This window comes from Protopterus annectens, chromosome 3.part0 (genome assembly GCF_019279795.1).
Source record: "Protopterus annectens isolate FY-2018-M chromosome 3.part0, PAN1.0, whole genome shotgun sequence".
Lineage (NCBI taxonomy): Eukaryota > Metazoa > Chordata > Ceratodontiformes > Protopteridae > Protopterus > Protopterus annectens.
Genome location: NC_056731.1, coordinates 1,953,514,764 through 1,953,536,298, shown reverse-complemented (window position 1 = coordinate 1,953,536,298; position 21,535 = coordinate 1,953,514,764). Strand labels below are relative to the sequence as shown.

At 42.2% G+C, this 21,535-nt stretch overlaps 1 protein-coding gene across 1 annotated transcript in view; it reads left to right on the top strand.

Moving 5' to 3' along the window:
- KIF9 (kinesin family member 9) overlaps window positions 1–21,535 on the top strand; it is a 1,986,094-nt gene that overhangs the window by 1,011,015 nt on the left and 953,544 nt on the right. The window contains exon 10 of the mRNA XM_044066028.1: window positions 10,199–10,267. Within this exon, the coding sequence (XP_043921963.1) occupies window positions 10,199–10,267 (69 nt within the window). The remainder of the gene's footprint in view (window positions 1–10,198; window positions 10,268–21,535) is intronic.

Sequence of the window (21,535 nt, the reverse complement as noted above, 5' to 3'; positions counted from 1 at the left end):
AGATTCCTGGGAAATCTAATATGAAGGACGTCTTTAAGAAGCTGTTTAGCCTCAAATCTAGAGGCTAAAGGGGGGTACTAAAGGCAGACAAGCAGAAATAACTGACAAGTAGGCCTTAACACAAGAATATTCCAACCCAGCTTTGAGCAGTACACACAGATAAGAGAGAACCAAAGGAACATCCACAGAAAGTAGATCCAGGTTATGAGAAAGACACCAAACAGAAAATCTCTTACATTTGGATAAGTAGGATTTCCTAGTAGTGGGTTTCCTGGGCTTCTGCAGGACCCTGAGCATGTCCTCAATAAAAGGTGTCTATATGGAATCAAAATCCTGTCACCCACAGTGTCAGTTAAGAGTGGACAGGTGGGGATGGATAAGAATTCCCTTGTCTTGTGTGAGTAGGTCCACCCTGTGAGGTAACTTGTGATGACTGCCCTTGGCTAAATGCAGAAGAAGAGAGAACCAATGCTGTCTGGGCCAAAAGGGAGTCACCAGCAAGATTTTGGGAGCATCCTGCTTTATCTTGAACATGTCAATGTCCAGAAACATAACCCTGTGAATAATCCACTTGTGGGATTGTGATATGGACCTGAGGGAATGTAAATTGCCTGAAGTGTCACTTGCTACTGGATAGCTAGCTCCCACATTTGAAATGCTAACCTGCAAAGGAGATAAGAGCTTATCCCCCCTTGCTTGTTGACATACCACATCACTGTGGTATTGTCTGCAACTACCTTGAGGGGCCCTGGAGTGAAAGGAAAATTAAATGCTTGAAGAGCCACAGAAGCACTCTCATATCTTTCACACTGATTGGTCTTTCTTTTGTTGAAGCAACCAGAGGCCCTACACTTTAAGAGAGCTGAAGGAAGCCCCCATCCCACATCTGAAACATCTGTGAACAGCTCCTGAGAGGGGAGTAGAGGTTGAAAAGGAAGCCCTGGATTGTGTGACAACTGCCAAATCCACTGCTGAAATTCCAGCTTGAGGCATGGAAGAAGAGGGACAATGAAATCTAGAGGATGAGATTGCTGAAGGCAAACTGACTTTATAAACCACTTGAGCTTTCTCATGTGGAGTTTGACTAGAGGGAGCATAAGAATAGTGGAGGCCATGAAATCCAGAGCTCTCAGAAATTCCCTGTCTGTAACTGAGGCCAGAGGAAAAAGGGATTGAAAGAAGGCAATGAGAGTTAAGGCCTTGGGAGGAGGCAGGGATGCCAGCATTGGGACAGTCTGGATCCTGCATCCCAGAAATGCATGATCCTGAGAAAGAGTCAGAAAGGACTTTTGATAATTTATAGTGAACTCCAGGCTTTGGAGGAGAAAATGGCAAAGTGAAGATATTACAGCAGATCTCTGGAAAGGAGGCCTGAAAAAGTAGGTCATCTAGGTAGGGAAAGACCTGTAACCCCCTTAGCCTTTTAAAAGCAATCACAGGAGCGAGGCATTTGTTGAATACTCTTAGGACAGTACAGAGGCCAACGGGCAAAGCAGAGAACAGAAAATGCCAGGAAACATCAGAGAAATGTAAAAACATACTTAAAATGGGATGAATAGGGATATGAAGATACGCATCCTTGTAATCCAGAGAAACTAGAAAAACCTGAGGAAGCAACAGAGGAAACAAAGTCTGAAGGGACAACATCTGAATGAAAGGGACTTTCAGAAAGGTTTTTTTGGGTTACAGAGATCCACAATTGGTCTCCAAGTGCCCTACTTCCTGGGGACTAAGAACATTCTGGAATAAAACCCCTCCCTGCTTTGAGAATCTGGAACTTTCTGAATAGTTCCCTTTGTCAAGAGACCTTCAAGCACCTCTGGAAAAAAGACTAATTGTTCCTGAAGAGGCTGAGGAATGCCCATGAAAAGGGGGCAAGAGATTTCCAGGCCATGTAGTACCCTTGGAGAATGAAGGAAAGAACTCAGGAATCTTGAATAATCTTTAACCAACAGGAAGTGACAGGGGAAAGATGAAAAGAAAGAGGAATGTGGCTGTGAAGAACAGGATAGTCAGACAGTACCTCATTTGTCAGGATCATAGGATCATAGGAAGTTACTAGACTAGGGTCTATATCACATAGTCGAAGTTACGTAAATTCGAACACTTAATGGTCGAACCATTATGTTCGAAGTTACATAACTTTGACTACCTAAAAAAAAAAAAAAACACAACAGAAAATAAAATAAACAGTTGTAACACACAACTCACACCTCCCACTACTTAAATATACCAACTCCGAGATCACACCAAATTGAAGTTAATGGAAACCTTCGCCTATGGAGATTTCCATTCACACGCTCAAACTTTTACACATTCGAACATATGTTCTCGACCATATGTGGTTCAAACTTGTAAAAGTTCTATGAAGTGATAGGAACCTACTAGACTATTGACCCTCAGGCCCTTGCAAGCCTAACCAAGAATTTAACCCATGTTCCGACAAGTCATCACCCAATGCTGAGGAGACTTCTGAGCTAAATGTGTCTGGGTAACCTTAGCAGGAGGATCCCTTCTATCACCCTTCTTACCTTTGGGGGGAGGGGGAGACTGCCTACAAACAAAGGCCGGCTTATTAGGGTAATGCCTTTGGAATTTAGGTACAGGAGAAACAAAGATGTTTTAGATCTTGTAAGACCTTACCCTTTTCCTGTAAGGACTTAAATAATTCTGCAGCAGCAGCAGCAGCACCAAACAAATGCTTTTTATCCAGAGGAGCATCCATCAACTTTGCCTTAATATCATCAGGCGGAGGTTGAGACCACAGCCAGGAATAACTCCTCAGCATAGAACCAAAAGCAGCAGTCCTGGAAGAAGCATCTGCTGCATCATAACTACATTTAATAGAATGGTGAGCCACCTGAGAAGTCCCTAACAAGGAGAGAGCAGAAGTCTTCCCCTCAGAATCAGGAAGGTCAGAAATAACTTGACAGGCCTGAGACAGAAGAGCAAAATATATCTTGTCGTATGGGTCTGATAACTGACAGCCCTAAAAGTAAGGCAGGGTGGCCAAGGTATATACCTTCCTAACCAGTTTTTCCATAGTTCTGCTGTCTTTATCAGAAGGAAGCAATTTTGTAGAAGGCATTGACTTTGATGGCTTGTCAGATACCACAGACACCATAGAAGGGTCAGCAGAAGAACAATTATAAAGGAACTTGAAATCATCAGGCACCTTATAAAACCTATCATTTTGTTTGGGGAAGCTGGGAGCTGGGAATCAGGAGCCTGAGATGCAGTAGAAAAGTCAACCAACAAGGCAGCCAGAACAGGAGGAGTAGCAGACGGTCTAGGAGAATACATTTGCAGAAGCTTGTAATACCTCTTCTGAACCTCAGACACCTGGGCACAATCCCATTTGAAAAATTCCATCATTCTGGATATTGTGCCCCCAAAGGAAATCTCCTTAAAAGGAAAGTCAGAACTAGTGGGCTCCTCTTCCTCAGAACCATAGTCTAAGGTTGAAGGAATCTGTGAAGACTAGGCAAGAGATTCCTCATCAGAATCCTCCTCCTCCTTAGAGGAATCTTGTAGCCTAGGCCTCTTAAGAGGAGTAGAAGACCAAGAGGGAGCTGGAACAGAAATTTCTTGAGGAGGCTTCAAAGCCATATGGACATTAAAAAAAGCTTGAGTGAAATTCTGCCATTCACTCTGGGGGTCCTTTGGAGCAGGAGAAGCATGTTTAGGTTTTTTGTTTCTTCTTTAAAGGGACATCAGGTTTGTAAAGCTTAGAAGGTTCAGACCCAATACGACACTCTATAATGGTTTATTTATTTATTTATTTATTTATTTACATTTGTTGACCGGGAGTGTCCGACTGGACGTAGGTCCATTTTCAGCGGAGGCCCGGTGAGAAAAGCTCCACAGTTAAAATAAACAGACAGTAGTTACATTGGATTACATAGTGATTAACAATTTAACATAGCAATTACTTACAACATATATGGTAGTCGGTACCTCCTCCCTAACTAAAATATGAGGAACACCCCTAGGCCCTTCTGTAATAATCAGCCATGGTTCCACCTGAACACCCAAAGCGAACATCTGCAAGGCCTCCAAAGATGTGCTTGAAGCTGGATCCATGCCAGCCTCTGAAGCAGAGGCAGAGGAATCCAGTAAAGGAGCTAGTCAATCTTCTGAGCTTTCACAAGCCTCGAGAGAGACTTCTGGTGGAGGTGGCACAACTGAAGAATCAGACCTAGCTTTCTTGGCCTTCTTCTTCATGGATGGCTGACCCTTGGAGTGGGAAGTTCCTTTCATGTTGTCTTTTGCCAAAAGCTAAAGACATTGTTTTTCTAAATATAAGGCCAAAGAGGAAAGACAGTTATACAGAGTCTTCAGGGTGAAAGCCTGGCAAATAAAACAGGATGTATGGTTGTGGGAATCACCTAAACAAAATGAATACTGCTTGTGACTATCTTTCTGGGGAGTCTGTCTTCCACACTGGCATTTACCCTTTCTGGATAACATGTTCATAGGTTCATAGGTGTGTACTAGGCTAGTGCCCCTGGAGCCTTTACAAGCCTAGTCAGATAAGTGCCCTGGCATTGTGCTGCCCAACATTAGTTCCCAGTGCCTCTTTCAAGTAGAGCCACTGGATTGATCCCCAGGGTGAACTTTCTGTTACCCATCCACTCATCAAGATTTCTCTTGAAGAGGGACAGTGAGGTGCTCTGCTTGACATGTATGGGAAGTCTATTCCAGAGCATGGGCAGTCTCTGGGTGAGGAACCTGTTCCTCCAGCATGTTCTGTTGACTGTGGTAATGAGGTTGAGGTCTCTGGAGCATGTGGTGCAGAGGGATTGGGATTTCTTTAGATGTAGCATTTCTAACAGAGCTGGGGTCAGACATGGCTTTGTAAATCAAGCAGAGATCTCCTCTAAGTAGGTGATATGAGACAGAGAATAGCTGGAGTCTTTTGAGTCTGTCCATGTAGGACATGTGTTTAACGCCTAGGATCCTCTTCGTGAGGTACTTCTGTTGCCTCTCCAGCTGTTGCAGGTGTCTAGTGAGGTACATGCCAAATGGTGCATTATACTCAATGACTGGTCTAATGAGGGAAGAGTAGAGAGAGACGATGACCTCTTTCTTCCTGGATGCAAAACCCTTGATAATGAGATGTGCCACATGGAAGGACTTTCTGACCACAGTGGCAACATAGTGGTTGAAGGAGAGGTTGCTGTCAACCTGTTTCCCCAGATCTCTTATAACACCTTCAGTGTACAGTGGGTTGCCATCAATGTGGTAATTAGTGGGAACTGAGTTTTTACCAAAGGGGATGATGACCCATTTTGTGGCATTAAGCTTAAGGCCATGGTTTTGACACCAGTCATTGGTTTCAGTGAGGCCTTTCTGTAGGATGTCTGCATCACTTGGGGAGTTAATAATGGCTCCCAGTTTGTAGTCATCTGCGAACTTGGTCAGCCAGAATCCCTTTGTGTTAGCTTGAACTTCTGAGAAGTAGAAGACAAACAGAAGAGGACCCAGGACCAATCCATGTGGAACTCCACTCATGACTGGTCGGCAGTCTGACTTGGAATGTGCTACTTTCACACTGTGTGTTCTATCTGTGAGCCAATTTGCAACCCACCTAGTGATATAGGGGTTGATGCCTAGTTTGGTGAGTTTATCAATAATTCCTGAGTGAGGAATGGTATCAAAGGCCTTGGCCAGATCGAGGTAGGCTGCATGCACTGCCTTACTTTCATCCACAGCCCTGGTGACTGACTCAAAGATGTCAATAGGTTGAGCAGGCATGATCTCCCTTTCACAAAGCCAAATTGCGTGGGGTCTAGAGTTTTGAGATTTCCTATATCTTTGTTAATCAGGTCCATGATGATGTGCTCCATAGCTTTACATATCAAACTCATCAGGCTAATGGGGTGATAATTCCCAGGGTCTGTAGTCACTCCCCCTTTATGGAGAGGGATGACTGTAGCAGTGCGCCATTTGGTAGGGACAAAGCCTGAGTGAGGCTGTGACTGAACAGGGCACACAGATGTGGTGCCAGTTCACTTTGTAGTTCATGTAGAGCACAGCCAGGAATATTATTTAGTCCCATGGAAGCTGTATTCTTGGCCTTGGACAATGCAGCTTTAACCTGCGCTGCAGTAATGCTGGGTGCCTTGCATTCTTAACGGTATTGTGATTGGTCCTTTGGTGGGGGAGAGTTGGCACTGAATCTGTCAGCCAGTATGTTGGCAATATCTGTTGGCTCAGTATAGGAGGTACCATTGTGGAGTAACTCAGAGAAAATATGGGTATTGCTGTGGACGTTCTTCATATAGCTATAGAAGGCTTTGTGATTGTTTTTAGTGTCTGCCGCAATTCTGCTTCATAGTTGGCTTTAGAGAATTTGATAAGGGATCTCAACTTTTTGTTGAGGCTAATAAGGGAGTTTTTCCAGTCTTGGGACTTCACCTTTTTCTATAACAGTTTCTTCTTTCTGTTGTAGAGTTTATTAATGGCAAGGGACCACCAGATTGGCTTCCTTTTTTTTGGAGGAGAGCATCTTGTTTCTGTTAGGTATGGCTTGTTCCATGCATTCATGTACATGTTTGTACAGTGCATTGGTGTATGATTCGGCAGTCATGCAGCTATTTTCCATTGGCATGGGTGCCATGAAGTTAGCCACCTCTGTTTTTAGGAGTCCAAAGTCAGCTTTAGAGAAGTTTTTCAAGGTGGTTACCTTTGCAGGGGGGTGTGGGTGAGATGTGGATTTCCATGGTGATCAGTTTATGGTCGGATCTGACCAGGGAGGGATTGACTACTGGTGTAGAGCAATGGTTGCCCATGTTAGTAATAACCAGGTTAAGGATGTGGCTTCCTCTAGTGGGGGTCAGAATGAGCTGGTCCAGGGCATTGGAAATGATGAATTCCAGGAAGTGTTGGGCCAGTATATTGGTGCTTGAGTAGTTTTCTCAGTTGATGGAGGGGTAGTTGAAGTCTCCTAGTAAAAAAGTGTTGGGTTGGACCTTGATAGATTCCAGGGTGCTTCAGAACATGGAGTGAGAGTCTAGGGACATGGTTGGGGACCTATAGCAGGCTATAAGGCAAAAAAAAAATGTTTTGTAAGAACTGCTTTTTTAGTTTTTTGTAAGTTTTATCTGCTATTACTTTTGTAAGAACAGCTTTTTTAGCTTTTGTAAGTTTTATCTGCTATTACTTTTTAATCTATGTATTATTTTATTTTTGGAGCTTTTCTCCCCAGGCTTCTACTGAAAATGGACATGTATCCAACTAGACTAGCCCAGTCAACAAATGTAAAATAAAAAAAAATAAATGACCTGGATCGCCGTCTCACCCAATGTTAGTTGTACCTGAAGTATCTCAGATGCATTATGCTGGACTACTAGTCTGGAGGTGTGCATATCCTTTATGAATATGAAGACACCACCACCTTTGGAGCTTTGGTCCATGTTTTGGGGACGAAAGGTGTGGAATGAGTTATAGCCTGGTAGCACAGGGTTGCTTTCTACCACTTTAAATGAGGTCTCAGTTACAGCACAAATGTCGATGTTCTCCATTTTGAGGAGTGCTTCAAGCGAGTGCATCTTGAGATTTAGACTTCTAGCGCTGAGCAGCATGACCCTCAGATTTAATTTATTTATAGCTGTTACAGTGGTAATTTAGTCTTTGGAACACTGCCTAAAAAATGCACTATAGGGGTGGCAAGAGCCTTAGCCCAGTACCTGGAAACCCAGGGGTGACAGATGCAGGCCATCTCTGGCAAAGCATGTCATCCCCAAGCAGACAGATACTGGATCCCCTTAGAATGACACCAGAAATTTAGCCAATTGTTTAAGTAAATCATTTTTTGTTTGTACTGTGGTACCATTATCATTCTGTGTGATGGTAGGATACTGCTCAGGGCTAGTGTCATACCTGCCTGGGCCATTGATTCCGAGAGCTCCACCATATCTCTTTTCATGTAGTCCATGGAGGTGCATCTCTGGTCATTCATACCCACATGGACAATGACTGAGTCATACTTATACTTGTTGTGGAGTGACCTGAGTACGTGTGTTATGTGTCGGATTCTGGCACCTGATAGACAGCTGAATGTTACCTTCTCCTTATTCAGCCTAGTGAATGGGACATCTGTGTGCCTCACTATTGAGTCACCTATGATTAGTGTATTGGGCAATGTGTTTAGCCTTAGGGGCTTAGGTTGAGGGGCATACTGTGGAGGTGAGCTATGTGTCCTGTGATTTGTGCTGTGTTGTGGTGGTTGAGTGTGTTTCTGTCTTGGAGGTCTCTGCTGTTTGGGTAAATTTCTATTGAGAGCCTCTGCAAAGCTTAGTGTGTGGTTTGTGTTTTTATATGAGAGCTGTGATGGTGGGTGTACTGAAGGGCTATGTGTTCCATGTGGTGTGGTGCAGGTGTTGACCTTCTCCTCTTGACCAGCTAGTCTGGTCTTGGCTGGAGAGTGCAAAGCTTACAGTTTGGAGATATAAGTGCATCTATCACAAGTCTGAGTGTTGGGAGGTAAGAGGAGAGGGTTGTCTGTGTATATGAGGCAATTGCTACACTGGCTCAGAATTCCCAAGTGCACCAGGTTTATAGGAGGAAGCACAGGGAACTGCACTTTAATCATGCCAGGAGGGGTGGTCATAACTACTAAGTACTGAAGCTATTTCCATGAAAAACGACTAGTGCTGATGGCACTTAGGTGTGTTACAGTAATAGCTACAAAAACCTGTTGAAGTGCAAAGTGATTTGGCTATTTGAAGTGCAAGAGAGAAAGAACTAGCAAGATCTAAGGGGAAAACTGAAGAGCAGACTTTCTGACACCTGTAATAGTTTACCTCAGCTTGGCACCTCTGCACGGAGCTTAAACAAGTGCAAACCCACACAAACGCAAGCTTTTAAACTAGAAAACCAGAAAGTTGAAAGGGATGGAAAGACTGTCCAAACGGCCAATCAGCTACAAATTCTGGGCCAGAAACCACTCCTCTTGTGGTAGATAGGCTACCTAGTGCTTACCACTCCCACTGATAAGCTTAGAAGGCTACCCTCCAACACAGAAAGGCTTGAGGGGCTCAGAAGCTTACAAACAGTCCTGCATACAGCAAATCTGTATCTGAACTAGACTAGTTACAGGAAAGGTGGGAAGCAAGTACAAACGTGGGCTTTTAAACCAGAAATTTGAAAGAGATGGAAAAACTGCCCATATGGCCAATAAACTACAATTTCTGGGCCAGAAACCACTCCTCTTGGGGTAGATAAGCTACTTAGTGCTTACCACTCCCACTGATAAGCTTGAAGGCTTCCCTCCAACACAGAAAGGCTTTTTTTGGGGGGGGGGGCTCAGAATCTTACAAACAGTCCTGGATACAGCAAATCTATATCTGGACTAGACTAGTTACAGGAAAGGCAAGAAACAAGCTTAGAACTTTTTTTTTATACAGAAAAGCAACTAAAACAACACTAAAAAGCAACAAAAACAAAGGAAAAAAAAACCCCAAGTGGGCACTTATCTGAAAATGGCTTGGTAAACCAGCAACTGAAGCAAGAGTTCAGACTGATGATCAAAGATGACATTCAATTTGGCAGCAAAGAAGTTCTAAGGATGGTAAGTCTGGACATTACCTTTATGCCCTATGCTGCATGCAGGAGCATACGTGTGATATACAGCATACCCTTAGCAACCTAAAGGCTTTGGTATAATGGCTGGACATCAGGCTGCCCTTTGCAGGGGATCCCTAATGTAAGTTATACTGCTACAGTGAAACGGAAGGATATCGCAACGTCTGTTTGAAAAATTTACCTTCTGTGCCACATGATAATTTTTGCAACCTGTATTGATGGGTTAACATAATAAATATTGCATGTTATACTCATGGTGGTCAAAATACTCAAAATGCCCAAAGTTATGTTAATTTGGTGAATGTAGCTTCCTAAGTTTGACATTTTATATGAATCCAAAACTTACAATAATAATGATGGTTGTGGCTTGCACATACAAGTTACTGTTATCTCAAAACTCCTAATATCAGAGCCTGTGCCCACATACTATAATGTAACTGCCAGGCCCTTACATTATAAATGTGGATATTGCAAGGATATTTTGACAAGTTGGCTAATACAATGTCTTTGATCTGAATGCATAGACACACAAGGCATGTGTATGTATAACATTTTTTAAACAGACAAAAAACAAGGAAGTTTTTATAAGTCATACTGTTTTTTTTTCCAGAGGCTGGTGAAAAACCTTGAACAGGAGATCAAGATTTTGAAGCAGGAACTAGCTATGCACAATATTTTGGTAAGAGTATATGAGCTAAACATTTCAATTGAAAAATAAATCTATTATACTGCAGAGAAGTGTACACAAAAAAAGAAAAACAAGTCTGTACTTAGAAATCCGAATAATAATTTATTTTCTTATGCAGTTAATGTAAAAATTAAGAAAATATCAGATTCTGCAAAGCATTTAGTGAAGTATGGGACATGGTCAGGGTTGCATAAGTTCATAGGTAAGTACTAGGCTAGCCAGTTTAAGCCTAGGCAATTTTCATTTTTATGCACAAAATATCCTATCCAATTGGGTTATAAATTGGCTTTATCCATCCCATGGTCAATAATTATATATTACCCAAATAATGATACATGGGGTCATACCATGTGTAGATCAATGTGTGTGTATGTATCTTTAAGAAGATATCTAAGGGCTCACACAAGAGTATAAATACTGAGCCCGTGTGAGCCTGACTGCCATTTTGTAGTAAGCTGTTGTGATGTAAGCATGTATATCTATAAAGGTCTATATCAGTACCTCAAAACACCATCTCTTCAAACACCAAAAGATTGACACCTAATGAGCGAACTCTGAAAAGCACGAACGGCTACTTCTGTGAATTTTTTCACAAGGAAAAAATTTGCTTGGCCATTATAGGGAATTTGCCCTTTTATCTAATGTAGAGCGATCTCGAAGTTGGTATATTTAGTTAGTGGTGTGTGGGGGGTGAAGCCCCCCCCCCCACTTGGTTAGGGTTTGAAAGTTTGTTTTCCTGTTGGTGGGCCACACAATTTTTTTTCCCTGTGATGCATTTCAGATTTAGCTCATTAGGTGTCGATGTTTAGGTGTTCGAAGAGCTGGTGTTTCGTTGTTATAATATAGACCCTATCTGTAAAGTCTGTCTGTTAGTCAGTTTGTTTATATTTTATGATGCCGCTGTCCATCCTGATGTGTTTCTATGTAATAAAGCAACTAAATGAACTACCATGCCTGTTCGTCATCTATGTTAGAGAGAAATATACCCGTCCTTCCAAACCATCTTGTTGATGTTGCAGGAGAGGTTCATAGGTTCATAGGTTCGTACTAGGCTATCTGCCCTAGGGCATTTATAAGCCTAGCCAGAGTGTGTGTGGCTTTCACCACCCCTTAGGATGAGAATACTACGCCCATTTAGGGTTTAGTTTACTGTGCCTGTGTCTAGTAGTGACACAGAGATGACCCCTGGGGTAAACCTACGATCTCCCATCCACTCGTCAAGATTTCTCTTGAATAGAGTTAGTGAGGGGCTCTGCCTAACATGGATTGGGATTCTTTTCCAGAGTGTAGGGAGCCACTGGGTTATGAATCTGTCCCTCCAGCACGTCCTATTTATTTCTGTGTTGAGGTTTAAGTCTCTTGCTCTCGTGGCTCTGATGGATTTGGATTTTTTGAGGTGGAGCATGTCCATTAATTCCGGATTGGACATGGCCTTGTACGTTAGGCATAAGTCACCTCTGAGTAGGCGGTATGCGACTGAAAAGAGCTGGAGTTTTTTCAGTCGGGCAGCATATGACATATGTTTAAGACCCTTTATCCTCTTGGTGAGGAACTTTTGGGGTCTTTCCAACTGCTGCAGGTGTCGGGTAAGATACATCCCAAATGGGGCATTGTACTCAATCATTGGCCTAATAAGAGATGAGTACAGGGGCACAATGACCTCTCTTGATCTAGATGTGAAACCCTTCATGATAAGGTGGGCAGTATAGAAGGTCTTCCTAACCTCTTTGGCAATGTGAGTGTCAAATGAGAGGTTACTGTCAACCTGGGTCCCTAGGTCCCTGATTACCTCTTCCGTACTTAATGGATTACCACCTATGTGGTAATTTGTGGGTACCTTATTTTTCCCAAAGGGTATGACTATACATTTTTTGGCGTTAAGCTTAAGGCCATGGCTCTGGCACCAATTATCCATTTCTATGAGTCCTCTCTGAAGGATGTTTGTGTCCGCTGGAGTATCAATTATGGCGCCCAGTTTGCAGTCATCTGCGAACTTTGTCAGCCACAATCCTCCTATGTTTGCCTGTACCTCGGAAAAATAAATGCCAAACAAGAGGGGTCCCAGGACTGAGCCCTGTGGGACACTGCTTGTGACTGGCTTAGAGTCTGACATAGCTCCAGCAACTCTGACCCTGTGGGTTCTGTCCTTGAGCCAGTTTGCAACCCATCTCGTGACATATGGGTTTACATTTAAGCTGGTGAGTTTGTCTATGATGCCCAAGTGTGGTATTGTGTCAAAGGCTTTTGCAAGGTCAAGGTAGGCTCAATGGCCTTAGTGACGGTTTCAAAAAAGTCAACCAAGTTCAAAAGGCAGGATCTGCCCTTGACAAAGCCAAATTGGGTAGGATCCAATGTCTGTAGGTCCCCAATGTCTTTGTTTATGAGTTCCATAATGATCCTCTCCATAGCTTTGCAGACCAGGCTCATCAAGCTTATGGGGCGGTAATTTCCAGGGTCCGTAGAAGCACCGCCTTTGTGAAGTGGGACCACTGTTGCCGTACGCCACTCTTTGGGTACGTATCCTGTAGTAAGGCTAAGATTAAACAGCAGCCTTATGTTTGGGTTTAGTTCCTCTTGGAGTTCATATAGCACACAGCCCGGGACACCGTCTGGTCCCATTGATGCTGTGTTTTTAGCTTTAGAGAGGGCGGCTCTCACCTGGGCATCTGAGATGTTAGGGAGGCTATACTCTGCTGGGATAGTTATTTCTCCTTTTGGGGGGGGGGGAGAAATTTGCTCTGAACCTATCTGCCAGAATATTGGCAATGTCAGTGGGTTCAGTGTATTTATTGTCATTTTGGACTAAATCTGAGCATATCTGGGAGTTTCCACCCAGGTTTCTAACATAGCTAAAGAAGGCCTTGTGATTGTCTTTTGTGTCTTTTGCGATTTTTCTCTCAAAGTTGGCCTTGGATGATTTTATGAGTGATCATAGTTTTTTGCTAGTACTGATCAGAGATGCCTTCCCATTTAGGGATTTTGCTCTGTCATGTAGTAGCTTCCTCCTTCTGTTGTAAAGTTTGTTTATGGCTGGGGTCCACCAGACCGGACGCCTGCCTTTGGGGGAATGGGTCTTGGTTTTATTTGGGATTGCATGATCCATGCATTCTTGAAGGTGCTCGTAGAAGGCATTTGCAAAGGATTCAGCAGTGTGGGTTGTGGTTTCCACTGGCCCAGGTACCTTGAAGGATACCACTTCAGTCTTAAGAAGTGTGAAGTTGGCTTTTGAGAAGTTCTTCACTGTGGTCTTTTGTGCAGGGGGTGGGGGCGGGATGTGGATTTCCAGTGAGATTAATTTATGGCCTGATCTTACCAATGAGGGATATACTTCCGGTGTGGAGCATTTTGTCCCCATGTTTGTGATGATCAGGTCTAGTATATTGTCTCCTCTTGTGGGAATGGTGACTAGTTGTTCCATTGCATTTGAGTTTATGAATTCTAGGAACCTTTGGGCTAGGGTGTTTGGGCTTGAGTAATGTTCCTAGTCTATGTTTGAGTAGTTGAAGTCTCCCAATATGATGGTATTTGGAGAGACATTTATACTCTCCAGTGTCTTCAGGAAGATTGTGTGAGTTTCCTGAGTTTGAGAGGGTGGTCTGTAGCATGTTACAACCTGTAGGGCAGTTTTGCCTATGGTTAGTTGCACCTGGATGGTCTCCGATGCTTCGTGCATTGCTACTAACCTGGAGGTGTGGGTATCTTTGATGAATATGGATACTCCCCCTCCTTTTGTGGTCCAGTCCAAGTTTTGGGGCCAGAAAGCATGATATGAGGTAAAACCTGATAGTGCTGGGGTGCTCTCAGGAGCCTTGAACCAGGTTTCAGTCACTGCACAGACATTGATGTTCTCCATACTGAGGAGGACTTCGAGGGTGTGCATCTTGAGGTTTAGACTTCTGGCATTGAGCAGCATTACCCTTATTTTTTTTCCACTTGTGTTTTCTAGGGAGGTAGGTTTGTCATTTGAGCCTTGCCTAAAAAAGGCACTATGGGGGTGGCAAGAGCCTTGGCCAATATCCAGAAGCCCAGGGGTGACAGGTGCAAGCCATCCCTTGCGAAGCAGCGTGGCTTGTCGAGCATGTCATCCCAAGCAGACAGACGTTGGATCCCCTTTGAATGACACCAGTAATTAAGCCAATTCTTAAAACTGATCATTTTGTCTTTGTACTGTGGCATCATTCTTGGTGAGGGTAAGATGCTGCTCAGGGTCAGGGTCATACCGGCCTGGGCTACATAATCAGAGAGCTCCTCTATGTCTCTTTTCATGTAGTCCAGGGAGGTACATCTCAGGTCATTCACACCGGCATGTACAATGACTGAGTCATATTTGTACTTGCTGTAGAGTGACCTGAGTGCTTGTGTTATGTGGCGGATTCTAGCTCCCGACAGGCAGCTTACTGTGACCCTATCCTTGTTCAGTCTGGTGAGCGGGACGTCAGTGTGTCTGACTATGGAGTCACCTATTACAAGTGTGTCTGGCATGTTGTTTGGCCTTAAGGGCTGTGACTGTTTAGCACACTGACTTTGTGAACTATGTGTTGCATGTGCTATGTCTTGAGGTGGCGGTTGCTTGGATGTCTGCTTTGGAGGCTTCTGTTGTTTTGGTAGATTTTTAATCAGCGCCTCCGAGTATGTTTTTGTGTGTTTATGTGTTTGGTTTGCAGTTGTGATAGTTCTATGTGAGACTGGGTTTGTGGTGTGCGTGGTTACCTTCTCCTCCTGCCTGGTCTTGCCAGTACTTAATTGAGAGAGCTCAGCCTCCAGTTTGGCTATATAGTTGCATCTCTCGCATATATTTGTATTTGTTGGGAGGAGGAGAGGGTTGTCTGTGTACATGAGGCAATTGTAACATTGCCTCAAGATTCCCAGATTCACCAGCTGAACAGGAGAGGATGCCAGCAACTGACCCTTCGACATGCTAGAATAGTGAAAAAGATTGCTGTGTAACTGAGTCAGAAAGGATCTATAGGGAAATGGGTACTCAAGGGAATTTAGGTGAAAGAAGTACTTTCTTTTGTTTAAGAGTGCTTTACCTGTATAAAAAATGCTTTAGGAGCAAGTGCTGAGCTTTTCAGTTAGAGAATAGGCTGTTTAGATTGCAAGTAGAGCAGTTCTAAGGGAAAAATTGAAGAGTACACTTTACGGAGCCAGAAATAATTTAAACTTGATTAACCGGTGCTGCCCGATGCTGCTCTATGAGCAACTTCACGCTAATTCGCGCTAAAACGCGCTAAAGCACGCAAAAGCGGGCTTTATAGCAGGGGGTTGAAAAGAGCCAGGAATTGACCCAAAATGGCCAATAAACTACAAGTTGCTGGGCTGGAACCAATCCTCTAGGGACAAATAGGTTGCTCAGTGCTCCCCACTCCCACTGGTGAACAAAGAAGCTTCCTGTTATCCAAATAAGGATATGGATAGCACAGGAACTAAGACAAAGCCCAGAGATCAGCAAAATCTGAAGACTGGACTATTCTAGTTCAGAAAAGCGGGAAAACAAGGATATTTTTTGTTTTTTGTTTTTACAGAGAAAGGAGAAAAAGATACAGTAACAAACAGTAAATGCTATAAAATGGCTAGCGCACTTGAGTGTGTTAGCCTAACAATTAAATTAAACAAAAAATAACTTTTTTGAAGTGCTAACAGTATAAATTCAACACAAGTACAGTAAAAACAATATGCAGAGCTGTTTTCAAGCGAAATGCAGTCGAGATGCACTACTTTAAGCGAAAGCCAGAAAAAATACTTATAAATCCAGGAAAGTCACTCTTTCACTCTCTGCTGCTTGTAGAACTCGCAGGACACCACAAGGAGCTGTGCTGAGTCTTTTACAAGTGAAAAAGCGTGCAAAAGCGGGCTTTATAGCAGGGGTTGAAAAGAGCCAGGAATTGACCCAAAATGGCCAATAAACTACAAGTTGCTGGGCTGGAACCAATCCTCTAGGGACAAATAGGTTGCTCAGTGCTCCCCACTCCCACTGGTGAACAAAGAAGCTTCCTCTTATCCAAATAAGGATATGGATAGCACAGGAACTAAGACAAAGCCCAGAGATCAGCAAAATCTGAAGACTGGACTATTCTAGTTCAGAAAAGCGGGAAAACAAGGATTTTTTTTTGTTTTTTTTCTTTTTTACAGAGAAAGGAGAAAAAGATACAGTAACAAACAGTAAATGCTATAAAACGGCTAGCGCACTTGAGTGTGTTAGCCTAACAATTAAATTAAACAAAGATAACTTTTAAAGTGCTAACAGTATAAATTCAACACAAGTACAGTAAAAACAATATGCAGAGCTGTTTTTAAGCGAAATGCAGTCGAGATGCAGTAATTTAAGCGAAAGCCAGAAAAAATACTTATAAATCCAGGAAAGTCACTCTTTCACTCTCTGCTGCTTGTAGAACTCGCAGGACACCACGAGGAGCTGTGCTGAGTCTTTTACAAGTGAAAAAGCGGCAAAGCGGGCTTTATAGCAGGGGGTTGAAAAGAGCCAGGAATTGACCCAAAATGGCCAATAAACTACAAGTTGCTGGGCTGGAACCAATCCTCTAGGGACAAATAGGCTGCTCAGTGCTCCCCACACCCACTGGTGAACAAAGAAGCTTCCTCTTATCCAAATAAGGATATGGATAGCACAGGAACTAAGAGAAAGCCCAGAGATCAGCAAAATCTGAAGACTGGACTATTCTAGTTCAGAAAAGCGGGAAAACAAGGATTTTTTTTGTTTTTTTTTCTTTTTTTTACAGGGAAAAGAGAAAAAGATACAGTAACAAACAGTAAATGCTATAAAACGGCTAGCGCACTTGAGTGTGTTAGCCTAACAATTAAATTAAACAAAAAATAACTTTTTAAAGTGCTAACAGTATAAATTCAACACAAGTACAGTAAAAACAATATGCAGAGCTGTTTTTAAGCGAAATGCAGTCGAGATGCAGTAATTTAAGCGAAAGCCAGAAAAAATACTTATAAATTCAGGAAAGTCACTCTTTCACTCTCTGCTGCTTGTAGAACTCTGCAGGACACCACGAGGAGCTGTGCTGAGTCTTTTACAAGTGCAAAAGCACGCAAAAGCGGGCTTTATAGCAGGGGTTGAAAAGAGCCAGGAATTGACCCAAAATGGTCAATAAACTACAAGTTGCTGGGCTGGAACCAATCCTCTAGGGACAAATAGGTTGCTCAGTGCTCCCCACTCCCACTGGTGAACAAAGAAGCTTCCTGTTATCCAAATAAGGATATGGATAGCACAGGAACTAAGACAAAGCCCAGAGATCAGCAAAATCTGAAGACTGGACTATTCTAGTTCAGAAAAGCGGGAAAACAAGGATATTTTTTTGTTTTGTTTTTTCACAGAGAAAGGAGAAAAGATACAGTAACAAACAGTAAATGTTATAAAGCGGCTAGCGCACTTGAGTGTGTTAGCCTAACAATTAAATTAAACAAAAAAAACTGTTTAAAGTGCTAACAGTATAAATTCAACACAAGTACAGTAAAAACAATATGCAGAGCTGTTTTTAAGCGAAATGCAGTCGAGATGCAGCAATTTAAGCAAAAGCCAGAAAAAAATACTTATAAATCCAGGAAAGTGACTCTTTCACTCTCTGCTGCTTGTAGAACTCTGCAGGACACCACGAGGAGCTGTGCTGAGTCTTTTACAAGTGAAAAAGCATACACAAGCCTGCTTTATAGCAGGGCCTTGAAAAGAGCCAGGAATTGACCCAAAATGGCCAATAAACTACAAGTTGCTGGGCTGGAACCAATCCTCTAGGGACAAATAGGTTGCTCAGTGCTCCCCACTCCCACTGGTGAACAAAGAAGCTTCCTCTTATCCAAATAAGGATATGGATAGCACAGGAACTAAGACAAAGCCCAGAGATCAGCAAAATCTGAAGACTGGACTATTCTAGTTCAGAAAAGCGGGAAAACAAGGATATTGTTTTGTTTTTTTTCTTTTTTTTACAGAGAAAGGAGAAAAAGATACAGTAACAAACAGTAAATGCTATAAAACGGCTAGCGCACTTGAGTGTGTTAGCCTAACAATTAAATTAAACAAAAAATAACTTTTTAAAGTGCTAACAGTATAAATTCAACACAAGTACAGTAAAAACAATATGCAGAGCTGGTTTTAAGCGAAATGCAGTCGAGATGCAGTAATTTAAGCGAAAGCCAGAAAAAATACTTATAAATCCAGGAAAGTCACGCTTTCACTCTCTGCTGCTTGTAGAACTCTGCAGGACACCACGAGGAGCTGTGCTGAGTCTTTTACCTATATCCCTAGACCTGGTATTTCTGATTACATTTCACTTGCTGATGTGCAGTAAGTGCATCAATAATGGGTCAGAAGATCCCTTGTATGCCAGACACATGTCACATCCTGAGTACAGTGACAGAGCTTTAAATCGGTCCATTTGGGACACATTGTTTCAGCCTTTTAGTAATGTATCACTGTGGGTGTTCCAGTTGTTGCATGTGTTTAGACAGATACTTGCCAAAAGGGACATTATATTCAGTGACTGGCCTATTGAGGTGCTGTGTAAAGGGGGACAGTGACATCCCTAGATCTAGGCACAATCCCTTTGTTTATAAGCTGTGCAATATAGAAGGATTTCTTACAACAATAGATGTATGCTAGTCAGAAATTAGGTCACTGTCCGCATGAGTTCCCAAATCCGAACAACTGGGTCAACTCTTAAGGGAGTATTATTAGTGTGGTAATTCCCTAGGGCTTCCCAAGGGATGTAATAATTCTATTTGTTTATTCTAATCTCTATTTTGCTTAATATTTTGTGCATATTCCATGTTTTCCATTTTATTTTTACAATAGTGTATAACTTAAAATACACGTTTCTATAAATATCTGTATGTAATTTCCTGGAGCTTTTCTCCTCAGGTCTCCACTGAAAATGGGCTTCTAGTTCAGTTGGACTAAACTGATTAACAAATGTCAAATAAATAAATAATGCATTTTTTGGCATTTAATTTCAGACCATGATTTTGACATCAGTTATTTATTTGAGGCAAACTTTCATGCAGGATGGCTAAGTCATTTGGGGATTCATTGACAGTTCCTGTCTTACAGTTATCTGCAAACTTAGTCAGCCAGAGCTCTTTGGTATTGACTTTTACTTCAGAAAAGTAGATTCCAAACAGGAGACATCCCAGCACAGAACCCCAGGGGACTTCACTGGTGACTGGCTTCTTTGTTAGAGTAACTTCCCCTATATGTATATGTATATATATATGTGTGTGTATGGATATATATATATATATATATATGTTTATGTATATGTGACTGGATTTGTGTTTAAACCTGAGTGTCCTTCTTCTGGGATAAGCAAACTTATTTTTTTTTTTATTTCTTGGGAGAGCCTCTAAGTGTCTGCAAGCTAATGAGATGTGTTACGCTTGAGTTTAATTTGTGGTGGTCTGCAGTTCATTGCAATTTAAATTGGTCAACTACTGCAACAGTTAGAAAATGTGATTCAGAGACAGTTATTGCTGCAATGAGAGACACTTCATAATTTGCTCATTAACATGTCTGAATTGAACACTACTGCTGCCAGACATGACCATAGTAGTATTCTCCCTAGAAGCCCATGCATTTTGTTAGCTGGTGCACTCCCTGCACTCATTCACACAAAACCAGAATCTCAGTTCCCTGCCTCACCTCCACCATAACAACCACCCAGGTAGAGACACACACACACACACACACACACACACACACACACACACACACACACACACACACACACACACACACACACACTCACTCATGCAGGTTCATTCATGCCCCTAAAGACATGTTCACATACATCCACACACATGCACACACTAACCCACAGACCCATCCATACTTCTAAACCACTTATTGCAAGAATTCTGGGTAAAGCCAAAAATAACAGAGGGACAAAGGCCAAAACTGGGAACAAATTTTAAATACTGCACTTATAAACTTAAAAGATTACTAGAATAACAGGTTTAGCATACATTTTCTGGAGGATTTGAAGTCTGAAACTCAAATGTCTGTAATTGTTTAGTCACTTCAACTCTTGGTGATTTATTAGAAAACCACACCAGACTACAGTTTTATCAATTATGCAAGGTCATTCATCTCAGACCACCAAAGAGACTTTTTCCCCCATTTGGGATCTAAACCTTATACTAGAAAAAAAATATTTTACTTCTTTTTTAACTCACTGAAGGTGCAGAGTTAATGGCCCTCACATGTAACACTCCTTGTATGGTATATTCCCTAATGAAAGAATAGCCTTAAAGACTAATGCTACTTTTATAAGTAAGGCAGCATCAGCATTAGCTTTTTATCAAATCGGTACAATTGCTAGTCTTTTGTCAGTACTAAAATGACGGGGAGCATTATCTTTGCATGTTATATGTGTGTATACATCTCAGATACTACATGACTGATGTTCACAAGACTAATGAACAGCTAGTTCTCTTCAAAAGTGGCAAAGGACTGGCAACCAGTAAACAGACACTGTCTGTCTGACCCATGGTAATAAACTTCACTTATGACAAGTGTTAATAAACTTTACAAGGCATGTTTAAAGTGCATTCTACTTGGCCAACAGCAACATCTATAATTTGCTTCAGAAACATTTCTGCCAAAGATATTTTAGAGGTTCAAAGTCCACACCTTCATGACACACATTCTAGGGGCAGTTTAGGCTTAACTACTACTATGCTACAGGAATCTTTTAACTGTCAATGTTCATCATTAGATCACTGCTGCAATCAGTGCTACAATAGCTTTAGCTGTATGAGTTATAGCCTGCCTAGGATGCAAGGGATGGCCAGCTTCTAAATCTTAAGGGTATCTTCCATTCCATGTGCTCAGACTTAGCTTGAGCTAGATAGGAGAAAATCAACTGTCTATGTGCCAAGTCCTTCAGAGCTTTTATACCAAATGAAAGAGGAAAGCTAGCACACTAAAATGGGTCAATGCTGGTTAAGTAGAAATCAATGCCTTCACCCTGACAACAAAAATTCTACAAAAATAAGGGGATGGAGAGAGGGAATGACTATTTTAGCAGTTATCTAGTCAAATAGCTACTGATATGGTAAGTTTACTTACACAACTTTGTGGCACAGTTGTGCAGCAGTTAGTGTTCTCACCTCACAGCAAGAGGTTCTCCATTTTGATTCTTGGCTGGGGTGCCTTCTGTGCAGAGTCTGCATGTTCTCTCTGCGTTTGCATGGGTTTTCTCCAGGTTCTCCGGTTTCTTCCCACATTCCAAAGACATGTGTCTG